This window comes from Cygnus atratus, chromosome 3, assembly GCF_013377495.2.
Source record: "Cygnus atratus isolate AKBS03 ecotype Queensland, Australia chromosome 3, CAtr_DNAZoo_HiC_assembly, whole genome shotgun sequence".
NCBI lineage: Eukaryota > Metazoa > Chordata > Aves > Anseriformes > Anatidae > Cygnus > Cygnus atratus.
In genome coordinates, this window is record NC_066364.1 from 71,842,081 (window position 1) to 71,867,301 (window position 25,221).

At 46.9% G+C, this 25,221-nt stretch overlaps 1 protein-coding gene across 1 annotated transcript; it reads right to left on the reverse strand.

Annotated features, from left to right (window-relative positions):
* Positions 1 to 1,830: 1,830 nt before the first annotated feature.
* Positions 1,831 to 14,513, reverse strand: LOC118244029 (solute carrier family 22 member 2-like). The gene is given in 13 exon segments (XM_035538708.1): positions 1,831 to 1,897; positions 2,605 to 2,704; positions 3,231 to 3,343; positions 3,878 to 3,986; positions 5,572 to 5,786; positions 5,953 to 6,059; positions 6,618 to 6,732; positions 7,506 to 7,674; positions 8,548 to 8,650; positions 8,652 to 8,703; positions 12,669 to 12,772; positions 14,101 to 14,229; positions 14,232 to 14,513. Coding segments are annotated over 13 exon segments (1,665 nt in total).
* Between the last annotated feature and the right edge of the window lie 10,708 nt (positions 14,514 to 25,221).

Below are 25,221 nucleotides of genomic sequence, written 5' to 3' on the forward strand. Positions count from 1 at the left end.
GAGGTGTGTGTCTCCATAAGCACTGCCCTGCTGCAGCAGGAGCTGCGGAGGTGGCAGGTGCTGCCACGCCTTCGCTTCTGTAGCCACCTGCAAGTTATAATGGCACTTTGCTCTTGGTGGCATCATTGATAAAGCAGTGTTGTGCCAGCTCCTGTTCCCCGTAGCAGCAGCTGGGCCCAGCTCTGTGCCACGGCTGTACCTGGAGCCCAGGAACCACTGAAAAACTGCAGCGCAAGGAGACTGTGCCTGGGAAGAACATAATGTCTCCATTTTCAGGCTACTCGTGAGCCTACAGTAGCCGAGTTTTGGAAAGAATTGCTGTTTAATTCATAACTGTTGGATAAAAGGTTTCTGGTATTCTCCCTGGCATTGTCTGAGAGACAGCGTGACTGCGGATGTGGTCTAGGGCAGCAGTCCCTAAGTACTCCTCTTGTCCTCTGCTTGCTTTCAGCACCAGCATCCAAACATCCCAGTGCTGGCATAGCTGCAATTTGGAGACTTCACTGCTAATTTTATCCTTTTGAACATCGCCACAGCCTCTGTAGTCTATCAGAGACTCATCAAGGGTTATTGTCTGGAAGCTATGATCTTAATGTGGTTGTTTTGTCAAGGTGGTCTTGTGTGCATCCCATGATTTTCTGCCAATTCATGGGTCACTGAAAAGCTTCTGTCATTTCCAGCTCCTGTTATAGTGTGATCAAAGCTGTAAGTGTGCTAGACTGTGCTTGAGCTTGCTCCAGTCCAATCCCTACTGTATACACTTGTCACATTTCATTCAGTGTATTAGTAAAAAAAAAAAAAAAAAAAAAGAATAAATCAGGCCTCTTCCCAGAACTGGGGCTGGTTAGGAGACAAACCCAACTCCACAGAATATATGCAAGCTGCTGAACATGACGTGAACCACATTGCTAGGGGATCCTAAGGACTACAGAGAGCACCTTCACCTTTAAGCCCTACAGCAGTGATTTTCTGGCATGTTATTCATGGAGATCTGCTTAGAAAGCCAGACCTTTTGTGGCTCATTTTCCCCTTAGTCTGGAGCCATGTCCCGAGGCTCTGCTGCCTGCAGCTCCTCTTTGCCTTGCTTTTCATTTTTCAGCTTATCTAACAGTCAAGTTCTGTGATGCTAAAGCTTAAAAGCCAGTTTGGACTTATAAGTGTTTATAATTTTTGTACTTAGATCTCCAGAAGAGGAGGGATCACGTAGGTAGGAAGAGATGCTTCTGAATGCCCCCAGGCTCCAAGAGCATGCTCTGCAGAGGTGCTCGCTGTGGGGTGGCTGGAACTGAATCTGCTGAGCATCAGGAGACTTAGACAAATAGTAATAAGGCTTTCAGGAGTGTAGGGGGAGCGTGGCAGTAAATCAACTATGGGCTACATGCTTGCTTTCATGTAAAATCAGATATAGTGTGTGTGGGGGTTGTGAGCACAAATACACTCCTGCTTGCTACAGAAATGAGCTGCAAGTGAGCAGCCCAAAGGACTGCTTTTTTGTTTTAATTGTTTGCTATAATTAAAAAAAAAAAAAAATCCTTCATGATAGTCCTGCCCACGTCGCAAGAGTCACTTCTGCCGGATGCCCAGGGACACCAGAAGCATGAAAATGCCCAGAAGGCAGAGAAATTCAGGGAAGAACGGTCCATGAGGGGCTGAAGTAGAAATCCAGGAAGCTAATGTGCAGCTCGGGAGCAGCTCTGGCTGCTGGCAGTACACGAGCAAGCTGGGGAAGAGCTGACTGTGTTTGTTCAGCTCTTCCCTCAGCGCTGGTTGAGGGCTGTTCTGCTGCCCCTCTGCCCGGGCAAAGGCAGGTCTGGGGCAAAGCGGGTCCTTTTACTTGGGAGTGGCTTTTGAAGTCAGAACTTGGAGATAAATCATATTTTCTTTTCGTCTCTTTTGCCTGCAGAAGGAATAAGGGAAAGACAGATGAAGCTCTGGGTGGCAAAGAGCATGATCCACTAAGTAATCCATATGCTCACATTCACTGAAAACTAAATGTAATGGTAATCTCATCACGGGCAGTTTTTCAGATGAGGTCAGGTTATTTCAAAGAGAGCAGAAAGAGAAGTAAATTGGAGATCTTCTCTGGCCTTGCAGCAGCTGCATGGCTGTCTGAAAATCGTATCAATGGGTCCATTAGTAACTTTGGCATTTCCTACTGGAATAACTGTTATTCTAGGTGCTTTCTGAAGTAATGTCTGGTTGCGTAGCTGTATGTGTGGACTTACTAACTTATCTTAGAGACAGCCTCTTCCTGTCCTACCCTGTGCCACATTGCCATTCCTTTCTGGCCAGGTGCTATAGAGCCCCCAACTCAGGGCTCCTGAGCTCTGCCCAGGATTTAGCATCTCTGTGGCCTTTTCCAGCTTGGAGGAACCACTTTTAGCTGCTCTCTTTCTGGCTTGTCCCATTCCTGCCCCACATATTTTTCTCCATCCATCTGTCTCCATCCTCTTTGCTCCCTTCCCTCTCCAAGTCTCTCTGTACTGTCAGTGAAGCACCAAGGAACCCTGGTGACAAATAGTGACAAGACAGTTTTCCTTCCCAGGCCTTGCTGATGCGAAGGAGAGCTGCCCTGCCCCATGGGGCCTGTGCTCCATGTCGTACCCGTGCATGTTTTCAGCATCTTCAAGGGTCTCAGGCAGAGCTTTTCCCTTGGTCTCAGGTAGGAGCAGAACCAAGCCGCCACCGATGAAAGCAATCACAGCTGCAGAGACAGCAAGAGCCAGAGTTGCAAGGGCAATGCAACTTCTAAGTTGCTAATTAATTCTAACTGAGCCACAGCTGCCCCAGTGGTTGAATAAGGGCTCCTCAGAGTGGTAATAACACTTGGCTGTTTGTCTATGTCATGCTAATTTCTCAGAGTAATTGCAGTCACCTCTGATGGGGCACTGGAGGTCTGGAGAGCCACCCTGGCCCATAGGCCCACAGGCAGTCTGCCTCCCTTCTCCCTTGTTTGTGAATAGGAAACAAGTTTTGGCTCCATTAGTTCAGCTGGCATGGGATGGGGGTAATGCTGGCTGCCATCCCTACTTTTGGCTAATTCAGACGTGAAATAAAGGTTGCTATCAGCCCCCCTGTCCCATTTTGTCTTCTGTTTAGTTTTGGACCCTGCTATGTGCATCTGTACACACGTGTGTGCATTTTTTCAACACTCTTTTTACAAGAGGGAAATAGGTCTTCAGACTCACTGATCTAGGCTGTGGCAAACCAACAGGTCTCGTAGCTCTTACCAAAGACAACCAGGGGCAGCTCGTGCCAGAGCTCTGCAAATCTGTACACGATGAAGGGTGTTATGATCCCACCGAGGTCGCACATGGACGAGCAGGCCAGCACTCCCAGGTTCCTGGAAAGGATGCAGGCAAGGCTTTGAGCAAAAGCTCATTAACATCTCTCCCCCAGTATAGGGCTCATTTTGGCCTCTAATGAGGGAGAGATCTTAATGAGTATTTGACCTCAGGTACATTGAACTGCACTAAAAGAGGAGCCTGGAGAATGTCTGGGAAGGTTTCTTACATACCCCATCAGGCATCCACAGGCTCAGGAAAGCAGCCCTGTATTTTCTCATAGAATCAGTTAGGTTGGAAGAGACCTATGAGATCATCTGGTCCTACCTCCTCACAAGGAATCTGTTCTGCAGCTCCCCACAGTATGTTTGCTGATGGGAACAGCTTGCTTGTGAGCTTTTAGTTTTAAATGATGCTTCTGCCATTTGACAGGACATCTGTAAAGCTGATCCGTAAGCTCCCAGAAGTCCTTTTTCCACGGTAGGCATTGTTGAGGTCCAAATCGTGACTCTACCAAGTCTTTACAGTAGTCTCAAGTGGATACATGGGAACACCTGCTGCTTTTAGCCCCTAACAGAAGATGGTGCACTTACCTGAGAAAAGTGGGATACAGCTCAGGGTTTACCAAGCAAACCATTTTGTAGCACATGGTAATTCCAATCCTTCCCAGGCAAGCTGTGGTCATTTTAAGCCAATAAAGAGCTGGAAAGATAATATGTACGTTTACATTGGAATATAAAAACTGCATTTTTTCTTGACATAAAACAGCATTAAAGATTTAATTTTAGAAAAGAGTAATTTTACTGGCATGAAATGTCATGAAGATAGCACATGACTGTGTTCTGTTTCATTCATTAAAGAACTTATAACATTATTGTCTTGTGATTAAAACAAATCTGAGACTGTCAAAGAGAGGAGATGTTGGTGATAAAAAGTAATTTGGTTTGTCCAGTGTATTAACCAAAAGCTTATACAAAGCCACCATTTCCTGTTTGCAACAAAACTAAACAGAGCACAGCTGTTTTTTTTTTTTAATTGAAGCATTGAAGTCTTTGAAATTAGCACTGAAATCTGCTAATTTGCAAGATACTCTGTATTTTTGCACAGAGACTTCTGATGGCTTTCAGATAGGGGCAAGCTTGTGCTGTCCCCTTTCTCTCTTGGTGCGTGCTCTGTAATTGCGTTCACACCTGGACATGCAGACGTCTGTTGCCAACAAATGAGTATCCCAGCCCTGCACTGGGTGTCAGTCCAGGATGCTGCTGTGTTCCCTTTGGGTTCTTTGATCCCAGCTTGAACTTAGGTTGTGTTTTCAGCGATTTTGGCACCTAGTATATATGCAGCACTGAGTTTCTCCCTCATCTACCCAGCTGAGGGATGCACCCAGCCCTCAGCAGCGTTTCACCAGCTGATAGCTGCCGATAACCCCTTCCTCAGACCCTCTCTAGAGCCATGCCACTGTCTGCTGCTGCATGTGGTTGGCATTGACTGCAGCTGTGGGCAGCAGCTGCGGGCTCCCACCCCAGCAAAGCACATCAGACCTGTCTGTGCCTCTGTAGTCCCCAGCCTCTTGTTAAAGTGTCCACTGTCTGAATGCATTGCTTTTTTTTTTTTTTGCCTGTGACATTTTTCCGTAACACTTTGTGATTTTTGTCCTTGTCCCTCCATGAACTGATAGTTGTTTGGCACTGCAACTTCTGTGGTTTCAGCCTAATTATACTCCACAAAGAGAAAGGAAAGATGTTTCTTTCAGTAGCCCTCGAGGGACGCATTTCTTTGAGACTCTGGCCTTGCAGAGAATGCCCAGCTGAATACACACCAAGTGCCTGTCACCGTGGTTGCTCAACATCCTACACTGACGGCAGCAGCACTGCAGAAAGCACTTACTGTACCCAGATGGTGTCTAAGTGTGTGTGCACCCCTATATTTTTCCTTTTTAGAAACGGAAAACAGGGATTTGGGGATGAACACCCAGAACTGTGCATTTAAATGGAAATTTTAAGCTAGACAAAAATCATAGACTTAGCATGGCATGCCTCAGGTCTAGCACCTGGAGACTTGCTATCTGATTTGATGCCATTTTGGAAATGTTCACCCCATTTTTCAAGCCTCTCATTAGCTGGTGTAAATGGTGGTGCTGGGACATACATGAGCTTTTACAGTATTTCTCTTCACTGGATCACAACACTGACATGGTCTAGGTTCACAAAGATTGCTTTCTGTTTCCAGAGCAATAATAAGGAGATAGGGAGAGAACTCATTGACCAAGGAGGTCTGAGTGACTCACTGTCTGGGACTAAAGCTGTAACAAGGCAGGCGCCACCCGTCAGCACGTTTGCCACAGCCCACGGGTAGCGACAGCCGATGCGATCCACTGTCAGCAAGAGGATGAAGGCAGCTGGGAACTCAACAAGAGCAGAATAGAGGAAATCCAGGTAGATGTTCCCACCAGCTATTCCCATGTGCATGATGAGCCCCTGGTAGAGGACGGAGCTCGTGAACCTAGGCAGAGAACAGGGTGCAGTTGAAGCCAAACTCTTTGGGAGAGAGTTTGTGCAAAGAACTCAGATTTGCAGCTGGTCAGGAGCAAAACAGGCTTAAATCAATGATGACAATTCAAGGCACTGAATACAACACCTCCGTCTGGGCTGCAAAACCATTTCCTTACCAACTGTACATCAAGATGCATGTGTGCTTTCTTATCTGAGGTGTCCTGACCAGGTCTAGAAATTAAGGTTTTAGCTTTTCTCCATCATCGTCCTCAGATTTGAGATGCTGAGAGCACAAGCAAGAGAAGGATAAGAGATTAGAGTGGGCAGGGGAGAGGGTGGTGAGCACTGCAAGGATATTTTCCTCTGGATTAATGGGAAAATGAGGGAATTAATTTGCCAGTTATGAAACTGAAGGGAAAATAACTTCTCCAAAGTGTTTTAGGGAAAGGAAACATGAATATTTATGTAGACAGTCCTCATGTCCGTGCAGCCGTGTATGAGGCTGTTGCATGGCATGAAGCAGCAGTTTAAAAAACAATGAATGAGGATGTCTTGGACTGTTCAGTCATGAGACTGGGAGAGTTTACGGTGTGTTGATTGGTACTAATTAGAGGAAGAATGTTCCTTGTCTGCTGGCTACTTTTGCAAGCCTCTTCTCTCAAACATGCTCTGTTAGGGTCCTTGGCAGTCAAAGAGAAGAACTTGTTTTATTTAGGGAACTGCTGTCCTTCTGGTCACTGAGCTGCTCCCTGCTCTAAGCCCTAAGCAATCTTAAATTTAGAACATTGTTTGCCCCGAGCTTTGCATACATATTTGCTTTCAGCAAATGTAGTGCAGTTACCTGGAACGAGAGAGGTAGTTTCTTCTTATTTCCCTTGGCAATGCGCTTAATAACTTCCATGGCTTTGTCATTTTGCTTTTGAGTTATCAGCCACCTGGGGGACTCAGACAGACACCTGCAACACATAAGCATGACATCTACAAGGCAGGAAAATGCCTTTTTCTGTTAGACATAAAATTAAAATGGAACTGAATTTCTCATGCTAGGATCCTACAGTATACTGAATACCTGTGAGCGGTATTGAACTTAATGGTATTTGTGGCTGTCAGTGATTGTGTTCTGATTTGGGCTCCACTTGGATGATGGCTTGGCCTGATTTTTTGTTTTAATTATTTTTTCAATGTTAAAACAATTTCATGACATTTTGGAAACATTCTTCTAAGGTAGATTGTGTTGATATGTTTTAGAAATGGCTCACAGTCTGTAGGTACTAAAAGAGCATCTGTAAAACTGATAAACTGATCCTTAAGCTCTTCCGTGTTAAAAATAAACTTAAAAAAATATCCCCAATCTGGTTATGAAACTTTCTAGGGAAAATTGTCACTTTTTTTTTTTTTTTTTTTACAAATAATCAACTAGATGCTGTTAAAAACGAAGCAAATTTAATTAATGATTAAAAGATCCCACTTTTCACAGTACCTAGAAGTACTTTTCAAAAGCCAATGATTTCTTATTTTGTGATGGGTGGCAAGGCCTCCAAACACAGACACATTACTGTGTGTAGTCCCTTGCTCTCAGGTGGCTCATGCCAGATCTGGTCAGATGTTGCCTTGGAAGTCCTACCAAAGGCAACAGTCCTCTGCAAAGCAGCTTCAGCTTCCAGGTGCAGTCCCTGGCTTTTATCTGCTTGGCTTGGAGTTGCTGGGAGCTGTGACACTGGGGACTTACCAATAGTACAGTAGGAAGAAGAAACTGGGCAGGGTGACAGCGAGCTGAAGCCACCTCCAGTGCTGGAGCATGTAAGCCACAGCAGTGAAGATGAGCAGCCCCACGGTGAAGGCCAGCTGGTAGATAACGCCCACGGTCCTCCGGAAGCTTAAGCCAACGAATTCCGCAGCTGCAAAAATAATGTTACGTCAAGCACAGGGAAAACACGTGGGGCTGGGGAGCTGGGGGAAGGGAGCTGCCACTGGCTGCATGATGTGGAGCCCCTGCAGCACAGTGTGGGGGTATGGGTATGGATGGAAAAACACAGCAGGATGGGGTATGGGCTGTGGTCTTGGTCTTTGCCACTGCTCTGAGTTTCTAGGAGGTGTCATTTGCTCTGCTTTGGAGGTGGCCACAGCTGGGGCTGCCCATGAAGTCTCCACGGTCCAGCTGGGGACTTGGTCTCTGCCTCCAGGGGTGTCAGGGCTCACCCATAACATGTGCAAAGACAGCTTTCTCCCTCCCTCTCCTCCTGGCTGAGGACTGTCTGGGAACACAAGCAGTCTGCCTCACCCTGCTGGGCTGCAGCAAAATCCATTTTGGCACAACGTCTGTGAAACACGAATGTTGTCTCTCACAGCACTGCTGCTGCTGCCTTTCCTGCAAAAGTGGTGGGTATCTCTGCAGCATTTCCAGTTCTTGTATTTTGTACTTTGTCCTCCATTTTGACATGTGACTCTTCAGGTACGAACACTCCCTAGTTTCTATAGCCACCTCCCAATTATTACGCTTATATGTACGAGCCGATGTAAGCTTTCCAGGAATATGATGTAGGCACGAAAACAAAGTCTGCAGGCCTGTAAACCCTCAGACAGACATCTCACAAAACAAAACACAGCTTGGCTCATAGACACCTGCTTTTGGCAGTAAATAGCACACGGGCCCTGTCTGCTCTGGCTATGCACAGATCCCTAAAAAATGGAGGGCCCAAGGTGAGGTGAGTCCTGCTGCTAAACCGGGGGGCCGTGGCCGGAGGGTGCACTTGCGAGGTGCTGTAACTAACTCAGGACGTAGCCGGTCAGCCAGCTCCCCTTGCTGACTAGTCCCTGGACCAGACGGAAAACCACCGCCCACGTGTAGCTGGGTGCGAAGGCCATGAGAACCCCCCGAGACCGAATTGACTAGGACTGTGATCAGGAGGCAGAGCTTGCGGCCAAACCTGCAGAAGGAAAGAAGAAAAAAATAGAGGAAAGAAAGGCTCATCTTGTGGCTGCACAAAACCCCAGCCGAATGGTAGAGGCATTCCTCATGGATTGCTCATTACCAGTTGAAATAACAGGTGCTTTTTTCTGGCAGATTTTGTTCAAGGTGGTTTCTCAGGTACAAGGAGAGTGAAGGTTTATTAGCACCTGAAGTCCTGACCTGAGTAATAATTTACTGTTTTCTCATCTACTCTGACATTTTTAAGGAGCTGACCTCTCCTTCCCAAGGCACTTCCCTGTCCCTTTCCTCTCACTTGCCTTCACACCCAGTGGGCCATCCCAGGGCACAGACCTGTGGAGGACAGCCCAGGTGCGAGACACCCAAGAAGCCACCGTGCTTGCTTAGAAATGCCATTGCCACAGCAGTCTGAGCACTGGTATCTAACTGATGGTGTGCGGAGTGGCCCAGGCCAGAAGCAAGGCTAGGTAGAAAGGACAGGTACTGTATCTCTTCAGAGATATGGTTGAAAAGGGGGACAACCACATGAGGGCTTCAGGGCCATGTCTGAGCACTGGAAAATCAGAATTCATGACAGCACCATGCTCGTCTGTCTCAGTGGGAGGAAGGGGAGCATGTAGGAGCCACCGTCTTTGTTTTAGTTTGCTTTGTTTTATTCCTGAGCTCTGGTAGTTTTCTAGTTTGCACAGGCTGGTGATGGATGCCAGCAGTCCACGTGGTGCTTTGGCAGAAAGCAAGCGCAAACTGCTTTGCCAGGCTCCCCTGCTCACCCACCACGCAGGCAGGGCTGGATGGAAAAACAAATGGTGCGAAGAAGCTGGAAATGGTCCTTGTCCCCCTTCTCCCCGCCTTTTTTTGAGTAGTGGTCTGGATATACTCTTCCCTTTACAGCATTTTTTGTCTTGATGGAAGCTCAAGGAACTTTTCCCATCCTTTTTTTTTTTTTTTTTTCAGCTCATTACTTTCTTCTGGTTAATGACTTAGTTAATGAGTTCAAGAAATGCTCTGATGTAGCTCTTCAGCCCATCTTTCAAAGCTGCAGTAGTTTTCATGTGTATAGTGTTTGATAACTGTTATCTTTACGTATTTTCTCAATAGCCTTTGCTACATGCTGAGCTTTTCTTGAAGGGGGTCTTGTACATCCCTGTTATTTGTCATTCCCTGTATCACAGTGACTCACTGATAGTCAGGAATAGATTGTTTCCAAAAGAAACAAGCTTACTAGAGCACTGGGAAGGCATTTCTTCTCTAGCTGACAGAGACAGATATTCAGTTAGAAGTATGATTTATAAAAAACATTAAATTTGTCAATGTCCACTGACAAAAATAGTGTGATAATAAATGCCAGCCAAAATAAATGTCTTTAGTTCTCCACAATAACATGGGCAGATCAAATCTCTCATACTTTCCTTCTCTCATGAGTCTGACACATAGACATTTTTGACTCTGTCTTAAAGGCCAGCTCAAGAGAGCCTTATCAGACCATGAGAGAAACCCTCTCCTGAGAAGACCTTTTCTCAGAACCCTGGCAATGAATGACAGATGTACAAACGCTGCATCTTAGCACTGACCTCAGCAGCTGCCTCAGGAAACAGGGGTGCCTTTTCCAAGACACCCATGCCTGGAAGTGTGCCCAGAGACTGATGAAGCAAATGAGAAGGTCTAATCCCTTTGGGAGAAGCATAGTTCGGATTTGAGAAGAGCTGATGAAATCTCCCTTTGAATTACCTAACATGTTCTCAGGAGTTGTCCTGAGTACATCAGGTTGCAGCAATCCAAAGCACAGGAAAAACAGCACTCCATATGCACTCATGATTTCTGATTAGGAGAGGATGGACATTTCAAACACAAAACTTGGGCCTTTTTCCCATTCCATCTACTAAAATTGAATCTTCTGGGGTTGTTTTTGCCCTAAGCATAACTCTCTACGGGTATGAGATTTTGTTTAGCTCTTGGGTGCTTGTAGTGATTTAGGACCCCAGAGAACTGGGAGAGAGTGCCAATGAGTAGAGCAGCAGAAAACCCCTCAGCACAATGAAAACAAGCACTTACATTATCTTAACGTCAATGATATCCTACTCATGTCTTCTCATACTTTTGCCTGATAATAAGACATGGTAAAAAGATTCTTCAGTGTTTTGACACAGAGAAAGCATTTCAGATATAATTTGCTGTGGGATTGAGGTTTCTGGTTTCCGTTGGTTCACATATCTATATGCTGCCAAGAAACGCCTTTGCTAGTTAATGTTATTGCTTAGTCCATCTCTGTCCTGGAATGGGAATTTAAAGAGTAGCTCCTCTGATGGCCACAGGATCTGCTCATTGCTGTTTCATGTCCTATCATTCCTGGAAGAATGGCTGCTACATATCTTGTCCTTTGCTCCCATAAGCTGTGCCTTATTATCAAAGCATCAGTTCTGGGAAAAAGGATGGAGTACTTTCAAGTATGAAAGCCTGGAAAACTGGACAGAGAACAAGAGCTTTGATTTCAGAGAAGAGAAGATTGTAGTTTTACAAATGTTTCTGGTGCAAAAAGAAAAGATTTTTCAAAATGTGTGAAAAAAAGCAAAAAAAATAGCTTCAGAATGTGAACCTTTATCCTTCAAATCACACAACGGACTCCAGCCCAGGCCTGAAGACTGGACATTGGGTCTTTATGGTAATTCTGCAACCGTATGATGTGTTTCACCTGAGAAAGCTTTCTGCCACAAGGGTAGCAGCACACAAGAGGTGGCCAGAAAGAGTTACTTTGATAAATTAGGATCTTCTGATGAAAAATCTGTTTAAGCATAAAGCTTCCAACATGCTCTGGTTCACAGACAGTAAGATAATGGTTTTCTGAAGACTGGAAAGTGGTCTGTCCAACCTATACATAGATGAGCTTCTTCGTAAGCATGTTCATCCATGTCAGGGGACAGCATGGGGGTAGCAGCTTTTTCCACGAAAATGGTGCTCGTGGCCTAACCAAAGATGTGTTTGCATACAACAAAACATGATGTGGAACCAGCAAGACACACAGTCCCAACCTTAATATGTGACACTCTACAGAACTGCTATGGGTGACAGTGGTGCACCTTCCTGTTGGGTTTTCTTCTCTGCTTGGAGAAGGAAGGAAAGTGAAAAGAAGGGAGCTGTGGCAATATCTGTTCAGCAAAGTTGATTTTGGGGCCTGCTCAGCATGGCAGGAAAGGCTATAGACATCAGCACTCATAAATTCTGAGAATTCAAGAAAAAAGAAAACACAAAAATATTTCTCCAAGATGGACTGGCAATGCTAGAGAAGGAAGCCTTTGTCTCATCGTTCAGCCCCCATTACCTTCACCTCTCCAAATTCCAGTCTCTCCTACTATTTTGCTAAAAAAAGTGTCGAACAAGAACAGGAAGGTCAGTGACAAACCATAAAATTTGTTTTGAGTGTAACCTAAAAAAAAAAAGCTGAGCAGATATATGGCACAATGACATTTATCTCAGAAAAGAGAATGTGAGGGATAATAAAATCTAGACCCAGCTATGTATGCAGCCAGCTGAGAAAGGGATGGATCAAAGAAAATTTAGGAAGGAACAACTATTTCTATTTCTGCATTGACAAAACCACTCCTATTTTAAATCTGATTTATGGCCAGCTGGATAGTGTTAAAATTAATGTGAAAAAAAATTATTACGAGATGGGCAAATAAATCTTGGTGCGGGAGTTACAATTTCATTTCAAACTCTGAGCTCCCATTGCGGTTTGCCACTGGCAAAGAAAACAAAATCTCTTCACTCCTAAGTATGCAAATTCTATACAAACCACTGGGAGAGTGAATGCCGTGACATTTCCATGAATTCCTGGATCACAACAGCCTTTGAAATCAAGAGCTTAGGAACCACAATCCTTCTTGAATCATACATGTGGTTCAGTGACATGGAGAAAACAAAACCAGAGGGAGCAGTTCATCTTACACCTGCCTGCACGCTACCTACCTGTCTGCCATGTAGCCGATGACCATGGAGCCAATAAAAAATCCAGCGTTTACACATGACTGAAAGAGGTCAAGCTTCCAGGAGTCCTCACACACCAGGTTAAACTGCAAGGGCAAGCATAGTTAGAAGAATGGGAATGTTCAACACAAACGATGGCTTGTTAAGGACGGGTAATGGAAGGAACCAATGGGAAAAAAATGAAAAGAACAACAACAACAAAAAAGGATCTGAAAAAGAAGCTAATCTCTTATAAAAAAACATCTGAAAGGCTTGTGCAGATTATCCCAGACCCTGCAGAAAAGTTACACCCTGGAAAATGATTATGCAATGACACATAAAGGGAGCGAGAAAGGCAGAGACTCTTTGAAAGAACAAATGAAAAAGCTCAGAAAAATCTCATCCTCTCCTCCCCCACATCTGCCTGAAATCTGGAGCACACTTGCAGCACCATTTCCTTCATGGATGTCAAAGCCTGCTCCTAATTGTGTATCATCTCGCTGTGTGAAAGCAGCATAGGGCACAAGGTGGTGGGGCTGCTGCCAGACCAGCGGAGGTCTGTGTGTACAGGGACTATAGGCAGAGGAGCTCTCCATCTGTGACTCTGCTCTGCCCTCAGATGACACTGCTCGTGGGTGAGGAGATGTTTTCCCAGCCTTGGCCAAACTGAATGAGTTGCAGCAGCTGGGAGAAGCCAGGCAGTTGGCCAGATGTAATTTTCATAAAGGTCAAAGAGGAGTCTTTAGTAAATCCCCGAACTCCTTGTTGGAGCCTTCATCCAGGCTTGTGTGTGACAGGGGAAGAGGCCTCGGCGTAGCTGAGATCTGCCAGCTGGAGTCTTTCTTTTGTGGCTTTGCAGCACCTTGAAGCACGCTGCCGTGAGCTCTGGCAGGGGCAAGCAGAGAAATGGCTGTCCCGCTCCTCACTGGCACCGGCAAAAAGCTCAGGCTTTGACCGACTCTCACTGCAGTGAAAGGGAGCTCTGTAACCTCTTTCTGATTTACAACTGGCAGGCTGTCAACCCACACCCAAGGGAGGGGGGAAGGCACACTGAGGTTAAGTTCTCTACAGCAGTGTTTTCTTTTGGGAGACGGGAATGATGCTGTTTTTATTTTTACCTCAAGGATTCCTCCAAGGAGGAGGAACTCAGACATTGCAGCCTCCAGGACAATCATCTGTTTTTAAAACAAGGCTCTGCGTGTAGGATGCTCTGGAAAAGCAAAGTTCACAGCTGCTGCGCACTGCTGAACCTGCAGAAGCAATCTGCACTGTTTGGTGGGATAAAAGTAAAACTCTATTTTTACGATTTATGGAAATACTAAATCACGAGTAACCAGAATTCAGCCCGGAAACTTTATTTCACCTCCTCTTTCTAACCTGGGTGAGTTTAAGGTAGGCAGGCAAGAGTGATCATGTCGGATGAACTGTGCCTTACCTCGGTGACAAGCGAGGTCCCTGGGTAGTCGTAGAGCCACCCGTCCTGGCAGGGGCTGAGGGGGACGGAGCTCCGGTTGCCCGCGAGGCTGCCCAGGGGGTCGGTGCAGCTGAGGCCCGTCGCAGTTCCAGGTCCACGTCGTACCTCCTGCAGCGGCTGCCGAAAGTGGCCCCGTGGCCGCCCCACTCGGGCACGGTGTGGTTCAGCTGCTCCGCCAGGCTCCAGCCGCAGCGCCGGCTCAGCTCCGCCACGCCGGGGCTGAAGCAGCGGTGCTCGGGGGTGAACCCGAAGAAGACGACGCCCACGTAAATGGGAGTGAAGGCGGCAGAGAGCAAACACAGGACGAAAAAGGTTTGCTTTTGGAACCTGCCAAATTCGCCGATCTCCTCTAAAATGTCATCCAGGGTTGGCATCTTCCTCTGTTGCAGCTCATTAAAATATCTAACTGCGGCTTTTCACGGCTTTTGCCTTTGCTGTGAGCTTAAATCACAGCTGAAATGTTTGTTCAAAACCCACAAACCAATAATTAAAGAAAATGGTCAATGGTCAAGCCATGCATTGCAACCTTTGTCTCTCAAATGCCCCTTCTAAACAAACTTTGGTTCTCATGTTTTGGCCTTCTTTTGTTGCTTTATTTTGTATGTGGCAGTCTTGAAATACAAGAGTTGGTGTCCTACCTTATGACCATTTCAAGCCATTGACAGTCTGTCAGTGCACAGTATGGGGCAGGTAATGATTCCTTTGTCCAGTGTTTTCCACTTAACAGAGACCATAAATATTTCTAAAGCAATGTCATTCTCTCCTCTGTATATGAGCAACTGAAGGGCCTGAATGTGCGCCTAAGGAACGGAGGCATCTTCAGTCTGTTTTGCTGTGTGGGATGATTTCTCTTATGTTCCCATAGCTGCAGTTACATAAGGTCCTTTCATGTTGTTCCCCATTTGCTTCCCCTGTAAAAATTAGCTTGTGTCAAGTAATATAAGAAGTGATGGAGAACTGGAAAAGATTCAGTGCAGTGCAGCTGAGCGTCAGAGGTGTGGATTTGGACAAAAACATCTGTGGACAAAGGCTTTGGCCTTTTAAAGAATATTTCTTCCTGCAAATGTTCTGAAGACAGTTTTTATTGTCGCTCTTTTCCAGCCAAAATGAAAAAACTTTGCAGCTTGCTCAGTGCTTCTGAAGGGAATCCCTGGGCAGGTGGGTGTCACAGAGTTAATGTCTCTCCCAGGGACACTCAGTGACCTCCCTGAGATTTATGAGGCACAAAACTAAACGATCTTTGGAGGAAAACAGAGGTGATAAGTAATGTGATATTTTAAAGGGCTATTAATAACAAGCCCTGCTGAATTGCAATGACAGTCATACCTAGGAACTGTCATGAATCACAAAAGGGACTGCTGCTTTGCAATAAACATCTTTTACCATTAAGAAAGGAGCAGACCTTTGACCATTTACAGCTAAACTGTTCACCTATCTCTGTTCAAGTCTGTTTTACATCAGAAGCAGGGAACAGGCTAGTCCCTTTGCGAATGCTCCAGGTCAGTGACAGGACCTCACTGCACAAGCATCCTTCAAACCTTACTCCCACCTGCACACACACGACTCAGCAGTGCATGTATCTGGCATGTTCATTCTCAGCTGAAATTTGGGTCAGCCAAAACTCAATTAATTACAGCAACAAGTGCATAAAGCATCCTGGATGTGCACTTTACTCCTTTTCCTGATTCTGCCCAGTGTAGTTTCACATTGGAGGAAGACTGCTACAATTACTGGGTCCAATGCCAATTCTGCTGGCAGAAGGTTGTGTCTCCACTTTTAAGGTACGTTGATGTTCCTTCTCTTGGAAAACGTCCAGTGACACTTAGGCGTTCTCTTGTATTGCCAGTAAGCTACTGAGTAGCTGCAGATATTTCATGGCATCCAGAAGATTTTGTTATTGATATCTGAGCTGCCCTTGAATGTCATAGCAAGACTCTCTCCTGGGTACAGTGACACCAGTCTTAGGGGAACTGAGTAGTTTTCCCTAACTAACATTGCGTTAACCCTTCCTCACGTGCTGGTTCCTCAGTGACCACTTTGGAAAGCAGTTTCTGTGAAGAATAGCTGTTTGGTTCAGCTTTGCTACCCAGCCAAGGGCACAGCTCAGCCTGGTGGCCTCCATCCTTCTGGACTTCTCTGTCTGCAGGGGATTCACTCAGCAGCTCAGCAGGGCTCAGTGTGCCCGTCAGCATCTGTGCTGGTGGGACAAGGGCTGAGGGGATGGAGCAGGGCATGCCCTGGCTACGGCACTTTCCCTCAGTACACCCTCAGTGGTACATCCCACCAACATAATGGCATGTCACTCTCGTTGCCTGAGCATACCCGAGTCTGTCTGTCTGATCACTTTAAGGTGTTTTGCAGACAGACTTTTTCAGTTTTGAGGGGATCGGAGCAGGGAGCAAGCAAGCATGCAGTTCTGCTGCTGGAGACGAGTACATGCAAATAGTGGCAGCATGGTAGCTCACCAGGGTGACATCTGTACACCAAGAACCTAAATGGGACTGTATATGGGCTCTAGCATTGTCCCACATCCACACTTCCTAATCTTTACCAGTCTCCCTGACTGCTTTGCCTGATTGCCATTGGCACAGTCCTCACGACACTCAGGTGTGTTTGGAGCAGTGGCACTGGCTGCAGGCTGTCACAGGTGGGCAGAAGAGAAGAGATCACCCTGGCTGGGGATGGTGCAATACAGATGTAAGCCACACCGTGCCACACACCTCCAGCAAGAAAAAATGGCCCTGCCCATTTTATTTATTAGCGTGGGTGCAGCACAACATCAATTGATGCACAACGTGTAACGGCAGCCAGAGGAGCAGGGTGAACAAAGCCCGAGCTACTCTGCTAGCAAAGGCTATCTGAGCCTCCAGTGGAAGAACCATGTTGCCCTGCAGCGGCAGGTCCATGAAACAAACCATCAGCTGTGACAGCTTTACTGTGTATAATCAGTAATCTCTTCGGTTTACAGCAGTGAAACATTACCATGCCTGCTTTACAATCAGCCTTCCAAAAGATGTGTTAAGTGTTCCTGTACTCTGACCTTCCTGAGCTTTAGCAGTATGCTCGCAGGGCTGGGTGAAATGGGAATGAAGCAAAGGCTAAAATTCTGCTCTAAAATATTATGGATGCAAATGCAAGGCAGGTCTAATTCATCCATAATAATAATGCATACTGATAATTACAGCATATATAAATAACACTTTGCTACCAAACAATAGCCATGACTTTCAAAGATCTGAAAGCATCTTCTTAGTCCTGAAGGCCAAGAAACTGAGGCAGAGAGATGTAACAGGCTAGCTCTTCTGAGAGCTTAGTTTTCAGGTCTTTGAGGCTAAAATGATTTACTAGAGGTGAGCTAGGCATTTCCACTGAGGTGCCTCCTAAGGTGTTCTCCTGAAAGTCTTCTTGCGTGAATAATATTATTGTGCTGAATTTCTTCTCTTGAGTCACTCTTTCATTCATATCAGGTAGTAATGATTTTGGTGAGGCACTTTGCTGTATGTGTAGGCCTTATCGCAACTCTCTTTCCTGTGAGTATAGCAAGGACATAAACATTTAACAGTGAACTATAGGCATGGTGCTGCGTGCCAGAATCACAGGCTGCCATGGACCCAAGGAGGAAATACCACGTTCACAGGAAAGCCGTAGAGTCACCGCAAGCCTCCAAACGGTGAGCTGTACTCCCGCTGGGGTTCATGGCTTGAGCACTTGGGTGCAGGTATATGAGGCAGGGAGAGCCAGTCCGAGCTGTTGGTGTGAAGGTCCCCATCACTCCCCATCCCCTTTCCATGCCCAGTTCTGGCACTCGCTGGCCCTGTGCTCCATGAGTGGAGCCAACTCGCAAACTAGGTGAAGGCTGATCCTTGTAGCTGTCCTTGCAGTTTTGCCCTGCAGTAGTTGGTCACAGGGGCTCAGCAAAGGGCTGAGGAGGTGCAGAGTCAGTGCAAGGGAAGGGTCAGGACCGCATGGCTGGGAGCTGCTGCGAGAGGAAGGCTGGGACCAGGAGGGGAAAAACAGGATGTCCTCCTTGTGGTGAGATAGCTTCAGCTTTCGGCAGGGCTTCACCTCAGCTAACTTCAGCCAGGAAAATGCTGAGCATCTGGTCTGAGCCAGTTGGTCCATGCCAGTTGGTCCATGAGCATCTGGTCCATGCCAGTTGCCCAGGATGCTCCAGGTATCTCCAGATATGTATATCCAGGTGTATGGCAGGAAGCTCAGTGGTGGCTGACAGCAGAGGTCAGCACCCAGAGCTGTCAGTAGCAGTTGGAGCACCAAGCAGCATCTATTTAACCCAGATGAGGTGCTGACACATGCAGGCATGTCTGGCAAATTAACCAGGGCATGAAGTGCTGAGCTCACGGTGGGGCTGCACTGTTATGCTGACTGTGGGCATCCAGGCAGCACCTGCTCTGGTCTGACTCCTGCTGGGAGAAAGGTGCATGTCAAAAATGGTTAAGCAAGTTTGGGCTGCCCAGGAGTCTGTAGTCCACCAGTGCCTGGCACGATGGGATCTCGATTTTTCAGACCCAGCAGTGGGAGCTACATATCTAAAAGCTAGGAGCTGGCTATAGAGGGAGCCTACACACTTTGTTTTAGGCTGCTTAAGTTATTAGAAGCAACACGTGTTTGTACTTGGTGTTTATTTGCACCATGAGAAAGTATTTTATAACTTAGAGAAACAAAGTGTACCTTACAGTTGGCTCACGTACTAATAACATATTTTTCTTAGATGATAATCACACTATATCTGGCAAACTCCTTTAGCTTTGGATTATTTGCCTTTAGATCCAAAAGTCACAGCTTGAGCTCATTTCCTCATTGAACACTAATTACCACCTAGTATTGTGCAACCTGGGAGTAGCTCTGCCAGTGACAAAGACAACTCAGCACCCAGTACTCACTCTTTGGCGTCTGCTGCAGCATGGAACATGACGTGTTGCTGGAGTTTGCTCTCTGCACATAGCACTTCTGCACTTGTGTGGGGGCATGGCTTTTGCCAGGGCCGGGAGCGCTCCTGAGGTACTCTGCCACCAGCACTAGGGTGCACGGGCCACCCGTGGTTGGGTGGAGGGATGCTTGTGCTGCCTGTGGAGAGGGAAGCAGCCCTAGGGCATTGTGAACCTGTGCCATGGGGTCCTGTTGCTTTGCCCTGAGTCACCAAGGAGATGGCAAGGTCACCCTGCAATGTGCTTGGGGTGTGTGCAGCCATTCTTATCAAGTGGGGCAGTGATAGCGGGTTACTGAGGGGAGCAAAGGAGCCCAGACAGTGCTGCAACTACTGGTACAGAGTCTGGAGGGCGTGCTTGGCACTGGAGGAAAAATACATGGTTGTTCTTTAGGTGGTGATTTCTTTTTTTTTTTTTTTCTCACAACTACCTGCCTATCTAGTCACACAATTTCTACACATGCCTGGAGCATGGGCTGTCTGCAGTTATCCTCATGTTTCAACCCATCCTGCCATCCACAGGACACAGGTTCTGGAGCTTCAGCCTCATGGTGAGCATCCAATTATGGCTGGAAATTACAAGTCCCTTCCCCCAAAAGCTTGCAGTCTAAGTCCCAGTTCTATTTCCCTTGTGTATGTGAACTGCTGGCACCTGCTCTAAAGGGAGCAGGACTTGGCATGAGACGAGCAGTGCAAACACTACAGGAAATATTACAAAGATAGATCCTGCACAAGAAACTTGATAAACAAGTGAGGATGGAGTGAACCTGGGGAGACAGCAACATAACATAGTTTTTTGCTGGTGGCAAAGGTAGCTTGCACCACTTGCGCTGTCAGAGGCAATGTGCTGGGTAATTGCACCCTTTGGTACACGGCATGCTGAGGCAGCATCTCTCTCACAGTTCTCAGCCTGGGCATCATTACTCCTGGGTAGTTTAAACACATTGATTCCTTCTCTCCTCCCTATAAGAAGGAAGAAGAGGGTTAAATAGGTTTCAGACAAAGCACAGCCCAAAGGAAGCATGTGAATTTGTAAGTGAAGAGAAAAAACATAGGAGAAAGCAAACAGCAGCAATGCAGCAAGTAGGTCTGCTGTCAGGAGAGACAAAAGATACATTTCTACAAGGGCTGAGAACTGGCCCTGTTCAGCAAGACTTAAATACACAGTCGATTGCAAGCATTTAATTTTGTAGTAAGTTCTCGGGTGTGTGAGTGCCTAATTAGTTCCTACATTACATATATTAGTCATGTGCTTGTCTCTGCTCAGGCAGGGTATTACAGCTGTAGAGCATGATGTGAGGCTTGGACGTGCCCCAGGCACCTCACACCAGCTCAGGGGCAAACCAGGGGGGGAAGGCTGCTCTGCCCATAGGGATCAGAGCGGGGATGCCTCCTTCCCACCGCGGGGCTCTGCTCCCAGCGCATCCCACCTCTACTTCCAGTGGCAGTGAGACCCCACCCCCTGCTTCTGCAGCTCTGCTCAGCCCAACTTCAACATCATCACTGGAGCAACACATCCTGACCCATGGAACACAGAGAGGAACAGGAGGGCATGGGGAGAGACTGCTGCTGTCCTCCAAGACCAATTGGTCCTCTTTAGAGACCCTAACTCACCTCTCTGCCCTGCCTCAACCACTGGCAACTCCTGCAGCCCTTGTCCTGAGCATCCAGCTGAAATCCCTTGGGATCTTCAAGGCAGCAGTATACAGGAGTGCTGGGCTGTCTCGGACCCTAACAGAGAAAAAAGTGGTATGGCACTATGAGACCTGATTTTCTGAATTTCTGACAACCCTGCTCCTGGCATATCACAGAGCAGCTGCTAAGGTGGCTGAAAGACTGTATTAAAAGACTTTCCAGCCTCTGATTTTTTTTTTTTTTTTTGTGGGTGCAAAAGCAGTTCAAATACATTCTGCTATTTTGAATCTTTGGGGAAGTAAATATCAGACGCACACAGCTGTGATGTAGCTTGCCAGTGTTTGTTTACAAACACAGATGCTATTAGCCCTGGTATTTGTCCCCATAAAAGGGCTTTCTGCAAAGTAGCAGATGAAGCTATTGCTTCTGTTCAAACTGCTTGTAAAACCCGCCTTTTTGGAGTTGAGAAAAGGCACATTTATAGGTGAGGTTCAGTGCTCGACTCTGGTCTGCTGCCTCTAGCACAGTATGGGTGCAAGGGAGTTGCTGTCCCTGTAGAAGGGACTGTCTAACCCTGCCTCTCATGGTAGGTGCTCTTCTGGACCTTCTTCTCTTCTGGAGACACTGAGAGCTCCTTCTCTTTAATTTTATTTACATATCTTATCTTGTGTTGTAGATTTTTGGGGTTTGATATCCTGTAGTTTGGCTTCACGAACATTTGGACATCCATCTGCACTTTGGGGAGATAATAAAACACACCAATGACACAGGGCCAGCTGCAACTACAAATGAGATAAGGTAAATTCAATCCCACTGGGTCTGCAAGAATAAAGAAAGCTGCCAAGGAACGATGGCCAGTAACTTAACTCCAGAAGGGACAACAGTCACTGGGCTGGAGCCATCACGAATGCAGACAGTCCTCCCTCACTTTATCCCCAGACTCCTGTAACTGCAGTGGGACTTCACTAGACTAAAGAGGCTGGTCAGAGAACTTGGGGTTGTCCAGGCTGAAGGGCAAGGGAACTTGCTAGCAGGCAGCATTGAAGGGAAATATACTGTCTGGAATAGGGCTTAGGAAATCGCAACCAATTTTGGGGGGTTTTGTACAAGTGAACCGTAAATCCACAGCGGGGCCACTCCGGGGCTGGAGTGAGTCTGCTCTCAGGCTAGGAGGACCTGGGCAGCTGAAGGCAGGGGAGCTCCCAGTGGAGCAGCCTCTTGGTGGCCTGGAGCTGAGGTGCCGAGTCAAGCACGTTAGCTGAGTGACTGCGGAAGCTTGGCCTCCAAGTCAAATAAAGATAAAAAAAAGGACAAAGTGCAGGAAGTGTTCACAAAAGGAGCCACAGATTCAAGTATGGCAACAACGGTGTGTCCCTGCGAGTGCATGGGAGCAGCGCGTGCACAGGGAGGATCTTGTGTTACCGAGCTGGTGGTGGACAAACAGCCGCCCCTGGCCAGCAGGCACTGACATCCGAACACCACCTCCCTCTGGGCCCATGGTGGCTTTCCCAGGTGGAGGTGGTAAAACCAGCAGCACAGACGGTTTTACAGAGCACAAACTGTTCTGCAAAAAGGTATTTCGGACTGAGTGACCTTGTAAAATGTGTGCCCTGACAGTCCTATTGAGCAAGCCATCCATCCGTTACAAGAGGTTCCCAATGACTTTCTCAATTATTGGGCTATTCCCATGGGGATTAAACACAAAAGTAGGTGGACTGTGAGTGCACCAGGAAATTAGGAGTCTGAACTCAGTGTATCTCCATGAGTCCATAAGACTGGCAGTGGGTGGCCAAGGCAGTGAGTCATGCTGTGGGGAGCAACCAGGTCACTGACTGTTCACAATGATATATGTGATGAATACTGTGTTACTACATCCTTCATGGGGTGTGGGACGGGTGGTGGGTGGGTGGGGAGGCAGCCTATAGCTACATTGCAGTGATGTCAATATGTAACTACAGCTGTTCCTTGGTGGCAGCAGCAGATGCCACGATCTCAACTTTTCCTCCCGATCTCAGGGTATGTATGCCTCCGCTGTGGCCTGCAGCAGAACTGAGCACACCAGTAACACCAGTGCTGGTTCCCAGGTCACACAGCACACTGTGCTGACCTGAATTGCCTCTGGGTAAACGCATGCCTCTGTTGAATTAGTGCACATGATGTAGGGTCTGTGCCAACTTTCTGCTTTTACATGGGTCTTAATGCCAGCCCCAGGATGACAGCATAACATGAGGGACATCAGCCAGAAGGTCTCTTCAATACTTTCTGGGAGAACCATTATCAGCTGAGCAAGCTCATGCCCGCTCAATGTTTGGCATCAATTTTACCCAGCAATAGGAGCCTTACAACCATACTTATGAGAGCCTCCAGGTCTGCCATTGCTCCCAGCAGTGCATAAATACTCATCAGACACGTCTGGTGTCTGGGATATATGTGGCTTAAGTTCATGAGAAACATTGTTTTCTTGAACTCTACAGACCTAAGAGGAATAGCAGATAGAAATACATCTATCAAGGACCAGGCAAAGTAGGACACAGCATCTTCTTCAGTGAGTTTGGGCGGGGTAGATGCAGCTGGGTATGCAAACCTCAGCACAGAGCTGTACCTGGTTCAAAACAAACCTGACAGCTACCAAGCAGGGAAAAAATACATTGCAGGCTCCCAAACTTTGATCTTATCAAGAACTTACTGTAACAGTTGTATGTGCTCTTAGATAACTGCAGGAGGCAAGTGTTCACAGAAAAGCTTTTAAGTCAGATGATAGCACACAAGAATTTTGTTTAAACTTCTGCCTTTCTGTGGTTATCTTGGGGTTTCCAGGCACAGTGAACTCTATGAAAAAATAATCTTAAAAAAAGTGCATCTAGAGCTGCTAAATAAAACTTTTGGACAGCAAGCGAGAAGCTGAAGAATGTCTGGAAAGGCCATAGGTGACTAAAAAGCTAAATGAGCTCCATGGAAATGAGCTAAGTTTCCCAAGCAGGCACTGGGGGTGGCCAGTGATATGGGCTGAGTGAGTGCAGGGAAAAACCACGTCCCTGTGGACATTTGAGGTTGTAATACCATTACTTCTGCATTAGCAGTCACAGGTGCTGTTTTTCAGCACTGACAACCCCCCCGGGAGCGAGAGCCACCTGTGAAGCAGCAGCTCCCCTCTCTCCCAGCACCCTGGCTGCCCCTGGGAGCCACCTGTGCCACCTTGCCAGGACCTGGCCTGGCCACCACCGGCTGCCACCGACAGCCACCAGTGTGGTGCCACCGAACCTCACCAAGCTTCAGCCAAAGGTGTGCACACCTCAGTGTTTTCCCCCTGGGTCAGCGACTCCTTCAGGCTGCTGCTGTCCTGCTGACGATGAGGAGGAGCACATGCAGGAGCACTGACAGCCCTTGTGCTCAACTGGCGCAGGCATGATCAAGGTGGTGCCAGCAGCTGTGCTGATGTATACGTGGAAATCATGTGGTAACACTGTTGTTTTCATTTATCAAACAAAACTGAAGTAAGCCCCTTCTGCTTTTCTTCAGCTATCATTTTGCTAAAAATGCTGTATGAACTAATCATCTAAATTGCATTTAAATAAAGTTCAAGTTTGGGCGAGGCTCCTAAATCTGAGTTTGAAGGATCTGGCTGTTAGTCCAGTAACTGCTTGCTCACCGAGGCGGTCCATCCCTGCCTCCTCATCTCAGTGCAGAGGAGCAGCTGGGCAGGACTGGAAGTACTGGCTGCCCCCCAGGCCTCAGAGTGGGCCTGTCCCCAGGGAAGGCCACGTGCCCTGATGGTATTGCCCCAGGGTTTCCATCACCTCGCAGGGGTCTTTCCCTGCTTCCCTATTCCACTGCAACTGGCCAGCGTGGAGCTGGGCTGGAGATGTGGTCCCAACCCTTACCCATGGCTGTTGGTGTCCCTTCACCATTTGGTAGCCCCAGCATCTGCCATCTGCATTATTTTGTCTGGTCCATCATCCAAAGGTATAGGTGTTAGACTTTCCATCCTGTCACTGCAGGACTTTTTCATACGAAAATGGATGGGAATGCTGCAGCTTTTCAGAAATACTCAGCTTGAACTGCCCTTTGTTTCAGCTCATCTGCTTGCTCAGTTTTTCGGGACCTCAGACCAATGTCAACAGTTCCTTTTCCGCCTTGATTTTTAATGTTTGTTGAATCAGCCTTGCTTTGGGTCTCCACACCATTCATTTACATCTTTGTATTTTTTCTTCAGTATGCTCAGAAACATTTACTAGGGAAAGGAAAATAAAATAAATCCTGTGTAATGAATGTACTGACATTTAAAAGCAAATAAGTATTAAAACAACAGAAATTACAGAGTAATTGGAATACGCTGTGGTAGGTCCACACATCTAAAGATGCCCACTTTGAGTAGCACATAAGGTGCTGGATCATTAACAGTGAGGGTGTATGCCCAGCTAAACAGCCTGATGGAAGTGGCTTGGTCCCTCTTCCTATTAATAAAGTATGCTCATCAAGCAAGGGGTGAGAACCCCGCTGTA